This window comes from Aplysia californica, unplaced genomic scaffold (assembly GCF_000002075.1).
Source record: "Aplysia californica isolate F4 #8 unplaced genomic scaffold, AplCal3.0 scaffold00033, whole genome shotgun sequence".
NCBI classification, from domain to species: Eukaryota; Metazoa; Mollusca; class Gastropoda; order Aplysiida; family Aplysiidae; genus Aplysia; species Aplysia californica.
The window spans coordinates 2427315-2437296 of record NW_004797303.1 but is presented as its reverse complement, the minus strand read 5'-3'; the positions used below and the strand labels follow the sequence as shown (position 1 = coordinate 2437296).

General features: G+C 42.6%; 1 protein-coding gene across 1 annotated transcript in view; it reads left to right on the top strand.

Annotated features, from left to right (window-relative positions):
- The first annotated feature begins 4121 nt into the window (after nucleotides 1-4121).
- The window catches only part of LOC101845069 (geranylgeranyl transferase type-2 subunit alpha), a 68607-nt gene continuing 62746 nt past the window's right edge, over nucleotides 4122-9982 (top strand). Inside the window, exon 1 of the mRNA XM_005091636.2 lies at nucleotides 4122-5515. Coding sequence (XP_005091693.1) covers nucleotides 4982-5515 — 534 coding nt within the window. The 5' untranslated portion in view covers nucleotides 4122-4981. The remainder of the gene's footprint in view (nucleotides 5516-9982) is intronic.

Here is a 9982-nt window from a genome sequence, read left to right as displayed (position 1 = left end):
CACACACACACACACACACACACAGGTTGAATGATGGTTGGAAAAGTGCCGCAACGTCGCCTTTGGTCTGCTGCTTGTCGGACAAAATGCTATCCGCTACATCGTTCGTTAAAGCGTAAAATAATAGTGTGAGTGTACACAAGTTTTACAACATCCCCCTCTCTCCTGTAGGCCCACTTGTGATTTAACCACGAGAGAGAGATGAAAGGTCGGCTCCGTCCAACTTCACTCCCCACTACACGCAATATAGTGTACTTACATGACGTACTTTACTTTTTCTCTCCTTTTACATTGCAAGTGCAAGCTATCGAGGGGAAATGCAATTGTCGGACGCGGGCCAGGTGTGTTGCTTTTTTGGATTGCCATACTGTGCCTTTGCAGGGCCTCCATCGATCCATCTTTTTCTTGTCTTGACCTTCCTTTGCCTCTGGGACTGGCTGTTGTTGCTCCAGTCTCATTGCAGGTCCAGACCACCTCATTTGTTGTCCTTCGATGTATTTCACGCGCGATTCGACTTTTCTGATGTCTACGTTTCTTTGTCCGTCTCTTTCCGTGATGTTTAATGTTTTTTGAAGATATTTAATTTCATATGCTGGTTATTTTACTTCGCTGTACGTTGAGTGTAGAGTCCAGTTTAACATTGACAACAGGGAGCTTGTAGAAACATTTAGAGCCAGAAGCCTCGAAAATGTCCACGCGTCTTGACAGGGCTATAGAGTCCGAAATACCATTACTTTTCGGCCAGACAGCTGTTTACCCCCAACAAAAGACTCGAAATAAAACCAAGGGATCGCATCTTTTTGTCCCGCGTTTCAATCCAGAGACGTTCCAGACGGCGGGGTGAGAGGAGAAACAAATTACAGAACGAAAAGGGAAAATGGCGAGGAAAGGAAGGGGGGAGGGGGGGGGTTGGCTTCGGTTGTGCCCCCCCCCCTCCCCCAACTATCCGCCGGATCCTGGGCCGAGGAGTCGTGCACGTGAGCGCGTGAATACAAGCGGCGGGTTCTGTCCCTGCCAGCCGCTCTCCGTCTGTCAACAACACGCGTGCCCGTGTTTGAGCCACCCTTACAACACCTCGTGGAAGGAACGTTTTTTATTTTTATTTTTTTTTTATTTGAGAAGTCCGTCGAAAGGCCTATCCGCTCTCCGGCGCGAAAGCTGTGATTAAGAATCTAATCTCCGTACATTTTGTTGTGGATTCATGGGTCTCAACTCAGAATTTTTTTTAAAAGGAGGAACTTTCCGCATGATCGAGACAGAATCCCATTTTCGCGGAGACACCCATTATTATTATACTGTTGAAACCCAGAGTGCTGAAATAAAAATCACCAATTTATCAAAGCAAGGTTTTTTCATACCAATTCGAGGGGTTGGAAGATAATTTCAAGTAAGAGTTACTTACCAAGTATTTACAAGCTTGATCACGTACAGAAAGTGGTGGCGCTTTCAGCGTTCCGTGACACCCCCCCCCCCCCCCCCCCCGGGCGGAAAAATGAATTTAAGATTCCGGGGGCCTGCGGGAAAAGCCCCACCGGTAACCGCCACGAAACAGGCCCACTAAGAAAGGGGGGGAATTATTTGTGAATTATTTTCCCATTCCCCTATCACTTTTGTACGGACAACCACACCCCCGCACCCCAATTGAAATAAACACACACACACACTCACACACACACACACACACACACACACACACACACACACACACACACACTCACACACACACACACACACACACACACACACACACACACACACACACACACACACACACACAAGACATTTTTAATGACGGGGAGCTGACTGACAGCTTATGTAAATGAATTCCGTGACACTTGAGCATAAGAAGTGGTCCGTTCGAGTAAAGAAGAGCATATCGACATACTAAAGGTGGCATCCACCCCTTGGCGCTCATATGACCTTATATAGATGCGAGCGCAGTAAAATCTTACTAAAAACTAAAACAAGACAGTCAGAAACAACAGAGGGAAGGAAAAGAAGTAAGAACTATTAGTGGTACACTCCAACTACCCACACATACAGATTTTAAAAAGACAAAAACCAAAAAAACGCAGGTGGAAAGAAAAGAAATAGGACTCACCAGTGGGCCCCTCCAACCACCCACATTTAGGCAGTCAGAAACAACAGGAGAAAAGAAAAGAAGTAGGACCTTCCAGTGGGGCGCCCATAACCACTCGCACAGACAGATAGAAACAACAAACAGATGGAAACAAAAAACGTAGGACCTACCAGTGGCACCCTCCATCCATCCTCCTTCCCCTCGCAGGACGTAGGGCCACCATGATGTACGTATAATACATCAGTTCAGTTTTAGTAAGAGTTCTACGACACTTGCAACACAATAAGGCCATATTATTAAGTACCCAAGATTAGAGGTTATACAAGAGGGTAACAAATAAAAAAAAAGGAGGAGAGATCAGGAGGATAGCTGTTTGATAGGAAAGAATGAGCAAACCACACCAGAGCACCCGCCAACCATCCACGTATATCAGTATCAGCTGAAGGGTGAAACGTAGAGATAGCAAGCAGCCGCTCTTCTCGCCCGGGCGAAAGCAAAAACCCGCCTGCAGTACTCGGGTACAGATTAGCGGGCGGCGGGCAGCGGGGGGAACATGTTTGTCTATGCCCTGATAACGTGCCCGGTGACCAGTGGTCAGTTGACCCGCTCCCACTCAATACGTCTTTAATCTCTGTAAACCTCTCTAGTTTGCCTTTAATCTCTCTTTATAAACCTCACCAGCTATCCCCTCTCCACTTACTATATTATCTTTCCGTTTTAAGCCGAAATGGTACCACGCTAAGTCGGCACCAGTACCGCTATAATTACGAGTAGTAGCAGAGAGTTTTCCATAATTCTTCTTCGACTTCATCCTCTTATCATCATTATCTTTCTTTTTATTATTATTATTACAACCACAATCATCTCTCATTCAATAGGTAGCGTCGGTAGCATAGTGGTTAAGCTACCGGACCCGTAATCGTGAGACTTCCGCCGACGTCGAGTCTTCGGGAAACACGCTTTACACGAATTTCCAAATTAGATTGGCCCTTCCTTTGGGAGATCGACGTTAAACTTGGAAGTCCCGACTGTTAAATAACTTATTAGTGTTCTTCAGATAGGGTCGTTAAACCGACATTATTTCACGATTTTAAAACCCTCTCCACTTTCCTTTCAGACCTGGGCGTGTGATGCACGTACGCACACACACACACACACCTGAAGCCAACGCCAACACACACACAGAAAACAACGCAGAAAACACCCACAGATGAGATCCAATGAGGTCAAGGTCAGCCCATGGAGCCTGAAGCAACCGCCCCATAATACACACATCACACGTGTGACCACATCATCGCATCGCATCACCGTTTGAGTTTGCTTGAGTAAAGAGAAGCACATCGACACAATAATGGTCATTTAGTGTTGGGAAATGATACGGCAGACAGACAAAAACAACAGAGGGAAAGTAAGTAAAGAAATAAAGCAGTAGAACCTACCAGTGGCGCCCTCCAACCTCCTGCGCATCACCGTCACCCTTACCCTGGATCAAGGAGGGTGTAGGCCACAAGAAAAATCTCGTTCTCCCAAGATCAAAATATTAGACGTGTTTGTGTTTCTGTAACTTTATTTTTTTGCAGGGTCTGGCAGTTGGCCCTCCGCCAACAGGCTCTTTTCGAAAGACCAGACCCACGCACCTTTAATCGCCTGCTTACAAAACGCAGTATCACGGCAGGTGCTATTCTCTGCGCCCCCCCAGTAAATCTATGAGGCGAAATGTAGCACCGAGTGAGGAATACACACCAAACCCATACGCCCTCGACAAAGGATTAAAAACCCCATCTCCCTTTCCAATCTTTTTTCCCAAAGTGCATTTACTAAACGCTTGATAGAACAGAATGGAGTTCATTGTTGCAGGGCTACATCCTGCAGTGGACGGACAACGCCAAGAAAGAAAAAGTACTAATCGCTCATCAACACTTTCCATACATTCTAGACAATTATCTTGAAGAACTGGTAGTGAATGATAAATGCAGACCCTATGACCGCCAACATTTTGTTGAGCCCAGCACTTCGATATTCTTAAAACAGATATTTACCCCCCCCCCCCCCCCCCGCTACAAAACACCATGACTGTTGCAATGGTGTATTCTTTGTGTTGAGTTTTTCTGAGTGTGACTAAAGAGAAGTGCATCGGTACAATTACGCAATAATAGTGCAGGGAATAAGCAAGACAGATAGACAGAAACAATCGAGGGAAAGAAAAGAAGTAGGAGCTACCAGTGGCGCCCTCAAACCACCCGCGCACTGTCATCCAATGAGAGGACGGCGTGACCCCGGTGATAACTCTTGTACAACAGACCACAACATGGCTACATCATTTTAGTTGTTGTAAGTTATATGGTATTTGCAACACAATTAGGACATTAAAGTGCCAAAGATCAAGGCTGTAAATAACTATAGAGAAACATACAGAAAATAAGTAGGAGATATAAGGACGATAGATATTGGATGAGGAAAAAATGGAGCACCCGCCAACCACCCACATGGCTACTCGCTACATGTACGACACAGAACGGAGTAGGCTGTTCCTGCAGTAACAACAGCCACAGAACAGAGCCGCAAACAACAATTGCAAGCCACACAGAATCTCCGTGTCTCATTTCACCACAGCCCCAGGACAGCTGTTGTGAAGAACTCACTCGTTCTTGTATCTGCACTGGTCACACACCGTCACAGGGCGTCCTTCGCTCTGACGCTACCGGCAACGAAAGAAAAACAACAACACCCCTCTCAATTCCGTAGGAAACAGCGGAAAAACTGCGAGAGCGACCAACATACAAAACGACGTGGCAACAAAGAAAAGCTTCGCTGTGAAGTCCAGTCCCCCACGGCATTACCACCGACACTGACAGACCTCACACATCACTGGCTCCCAGCACGGCAAACGTCTCTGGGGCAATGGACGACCCTAGCCCCATGTCCCAGTCTACAAACACAGACAGCTCTTCTGTACGTACCACGGACAAACACACACGAACAGACGACGGCTCTGTCCAACCCCGGGATATACAGACACCCACCAGAGAAAACCACCGAACGGAAACTTCAGAAATGCCAAAATCTCAATCAACAGCGACAATCTCAAGCACTGTCACAAAAGACACAGACTCAGGAAACAATAAAGAAAACTGGCAAACAGAAACTCCAGAAAGGTCCACAAAAACAGCACACACGTGTGTAGAAGATGGCTATTGCCTACCCGTTGAAGTACGGACACACACTAAAGAAAACCGGCAAACCAAAACGCAGGAAACGTCAAACTCAAACACCATAACAAAAGACATCCACCCAGAAAACAACAAGGTCTGGTCTAAAACAAGTCAGGCAGGTCGGGGATGCGGAGCAGAATTCACAGACATCAACTACGTCCTCAGGAAGATTGACAAAGAGCTGGACAAGCCTTACCTTGAGTGGCGTAAAGCCAGGGAGGAGGTGAGTATAAGATAGGATAAGATTTGATTGATCTCCACAGAGAAAAATTTGCTGCAGCATGGTACATACAGGCACACACACTCGTCGACAAACACAGTTTTTGTCATTATTCACACTACACAGAAACATATTATAAGAATCAGAAAATGTACAAAAAATAGTAAATATAAAAATGTAATTGTAGAAGTTCTACACTTCTCATCCACACCATTTGGCTTATTTAGGAGGCAGGCTGCTTCAACACTGCCTGTCAGGGCCAACCCAGGATGAAATGGATGCAATGAACAGGCACACAGACTGAGATACTCCATAAAAATCCCCCCCCCAAAATTTATGTGAACGGGGTTCTCTGAAAAGCAAACAAAACCGGATGACTTCAATTTTATCAGAGTACTTGATGTTCTGAAAGACTTCCTCCCATAATCTAAGTGTCAAACAAACAGAGAGGGGGAAAAAAAGAAGAAAAAAAGACAGAAGTCAAACAAAATACTTTGAAAAAATGTAGGTGTTTTTACATCCCCGTCAACACAATTTAGAATACTTAGGAAGTGGGCTTCCAACACTGTCTGTCAGGGCCAAAGCAGGCTGAAAAGCATTATTCCTAGCAGAAAGACTGAGATACTTGATTTGATAAAATTTCTCCCCTCTACGAATCAAACTCAGGTCTCCTATACGTGACAGTGAAGAAGCACCTACTGCTACACCACAGATGCCAATACTCATGTCAGAAAGAGAAAGGGGTGACAATAAATAGGAAGACAATGCCAGTGAAACAGACCGTGAAATGAGACAATCATATGCCTATGCTCAAAGCAACAGAGACTTATTAAGTAGGACCTTCACTAATCTTCCGCATTTAAAAACATATTTGTGTTGCAAGTGCCGTAAACTCTTTCTGAAACTAAAATAATACTCATTGGAAAGACCTTTCCAAATGCAGGACATCAGGCTCAATGAACGTCATTCACAAGAAGACAACCAACTACACTCATGTTCGTTCAAGTACAAACTTTTTCCAGTCCAGCTAAGCTTGTAAAAATCCCTTTACTTTTTTATTGTTAGCAAGTTTTATGGCACTTGAGACACAAATTGGTCAAGATTCAGGGTGTTACCAGAGAGTAGCACACAAAAATGAGAAGGAGGAGAGATAACAGATGATAGATGTTTGTTAGAAAAGAGGGAGCAAACCACACCAGAGCACCCGCCAACCACACACTTACCCTTCTCTTCTGAGCTTTGGACTTTCGGTTAGCTTGAGTCTGATCGGCAGTATCTTTCTCCCCAAGGGGCACTTCTGTATCCTCTGAGACAGTCACTTCATCCTCTACATTCACTTTGTCATTTCCTGAATCTGCTTCTTCCTGAGCACCCTGAGAAAAACCATAATAATAATAATAATTGTAATAATAATAATTTTAAAAAATAAAATAATAAATTACACAGTACATTTCCGTGAAGAAAGTACTCAATGCGAGAACTGGGAAAAAATGACAGATTTTCTCAAAAATGGTAAAGGTGAGCAGGAATGACAAGTTCATAAAAAGTTGTATTTTTAACAGTGCGGGGCAGAAACCTAAAAGTAAATCTGGATATCCAGTTCTTATGTCTGATTAAAATAAGTATGTTGGCGACCCAAACCACTCCGACTTACTTTTAGACCTGCTTTCTATCCAACGCTAGATCTTGATCTCCCTTTTACATATATATGTACGCCTACCAGCACACACAGTTTGCAAGGGGCAGGGGGAAATAGGCCTGTAGACATGAAGTAAATCCAGACTAATGGGAAATTCCAATAAGAGCCAAACTTGCCAGTTAAACTATAGGTTTAATGGATCTAAATCAACCAGCGGTAATTCTAGTGGGAAGTTTGGTTTTGTGTCTATGTCGCTGAGCCTGTTAGAAATCCAGGTTGACCCATATATTTCCAAGCCATTCACCTGTAAATCTAGTTGAGATAATGAAAATCTAAGTCCATACCCAGCAGACTAACTTTTAACCCTGACCCTCATTAGATCTCATTCCCCTAGGCTCAGTATTTCCCTCACAGTGCACCGCCCACCTCAAACCCAGTAAGGCATTTTAACAATGATGAACCCAATGGTCTCTGACAAATATTCTACATGTTCTTTTCTAAAATTTCAAACAAAAAAGATGATAATAAATTTTTTAACGTCTGCAAAAAACTACAGACAATGAGAATTGGCTTGGCCTCAGGGGTTTGAATCAAAGGGAAGTGACGGTTAAAAATAGCCTGGTGCTGTAATGGTAAAAAAAAAACTTGCCGAGATGCCCTTTTTTATCATTTACTCTTAGGTATCGAATAAAGGGGGGGGGGGGGGGGGTTGGACAAGTGGTCCAAAATACCCCTGTACTAGTAGGAACAAATCTGTTTTATTTCTCCTTCAGTGAATAAAAGAACAAGAGATCATGAAATTTTACTGATTTTAGTAAGTTACCGTGACAACTTTTCCCATTTAGGAACAAACCAGTTTCAGTTTTAAAAAATATAAAACAATGTACAAAAGTTTTTTAAAAGCACAGAAAATTGAGGTAGCCAACCTGGTACTGGTGTTAATACTGAGGGTAATTTGCCATTTACAAAAAAAAAAAAAAAGTTTCATTCAAATATCTAGATTCAAGATATAGTGTTTCACATAATCGTCAACCATGGCAAGCTGGACAATAATAAACAGGGGGGGGGTGTATGGAATAAGGAGCGGGGGGGGGGGGGGGGGGGGGGGGGGGCAAAAAAACTGAAAATTAAAAAGGTGAGTGATGGGGCACTTATTCGATACCTTAGAGCAGCTCCATCTGTCTGGAACTCTCTCCCAAGTCATTTGAGGGATACAAAGTTCTACTGGGCAAAATTTAAAATTCTTTTTTTTTTTAATGTTATGAAATGCTATGTCGATAGGCAGTCCGTTTTCCAAGTACTTTTATTTTCATAATGTGATGTGCACATTGATCGTGCTGGAATAGTACGAATGCTTGCATATATGTGTTAACGTAAGGTTAATCTAAAGAGCATATGCATGTTCAGTGACTTTCAAGAAGTGTGTTTTGTGTTGAGATGAAGATATTTTAAAGCACCTAGAGCTATGTATTGTACTGGGGGCTAAGGAAATTATCTGCATTTTTATCGATTATTATGATTATTATTGAGACCAAACTAAGTTTCTGCAGACAAATTTTACCTTTTGGCCATCTCTGAACTCCTCCAGTTCTTGCTTCTGCTGTTTCTGCAGGTCTTGCTCCAGCTTGGAGATTTCATCTGAGACTTCTTTCTTTTTCCTTTTGTCTCCTTTTGGAACAGAGTTTTTTAATTTCTGCACTTTTACTGTAAAAAGAAGATGGGATGATAGTCTTTAAATATAATGTAACACCAACCTAAGAGCTAAGATGAGATGATCGACAAAATACAAGGCTAATTAGGATAGTGCAAAGTTAGTAAGCATAACTAAAAATCAGAAAGCCAAAGCTGGTGATGGGCTATAGAAGATCTGCCCCCATAAGGCTTGGGCATGAGTTTTGTTCATTTCTTCCAATTTAAAAAATATTTTCAAATATGAAACATTAAAACAGCCAGTTTAAACCCAAAAATTATGGGAAAAATCATTGTGGCTGAACTGCTCAATAAATTTGAGAATTTTTCTGGATTACTCACAGAAAAATCTTGAACCAGTTTCAGACAAAGATCTGATAAAGTTAAAGTTTAAAGCAATTAAAGGCATTCGTTTTAGAAGTAGAATTCTCTGGCATTCACTCACTGGCCAGACAAAAAGTACTTTTGTTTTCAAGTGGAAGTTTGAAAGTCAATTTAGCCAACCAAAGACTTTCACAGCAGAATCTGCGGTTAATGACACTATTTCCGGAGGCCAAAGATACCAGGAAAAAACAACAATGCAAAACAACAAAAAAATGGTATGCATAGACTTTACCAGTTATTGAATTGTAGTCATATCATCAGGAATGCACTACTATAAGCGGTCAAATATTAAATTTTGTTACGTCTACTGTAAAAAACCAACAACTTTAGATTATAACATGTCACGGCTTTGGAGCAGGTAGGTGTAATTTGGTTATTTCTGAAAGATTAGAAACAGAACACACCGGGTCTCAACTCAGTATTTAAAAAATGGAGGCACCTTCCGCGTGATCGCGACATAAGACCATCTTTGCAAGGCACCCATTATTATTATTATACTGTTAAACCCTAGAATGCTGAAATAACCATCAATTTACCAAAACGAGGCTATTTCATACCAATTCAAGGGTTTGGAAGATCATTTCAAGTAAAAGAGTCACTTACTAAATATTATACAATCTTGATTAGGTACAGAAAGTGGTGGAGCATTACTGGGAGATGCCCCTCCCAGCAGCGGAGTTTAGCGGAGGAAATGGCAGTAGTGGAAATCCGCTAAATAGCGGAATATTGATACCCATAAAGCCTCCCCCCCCCCACCC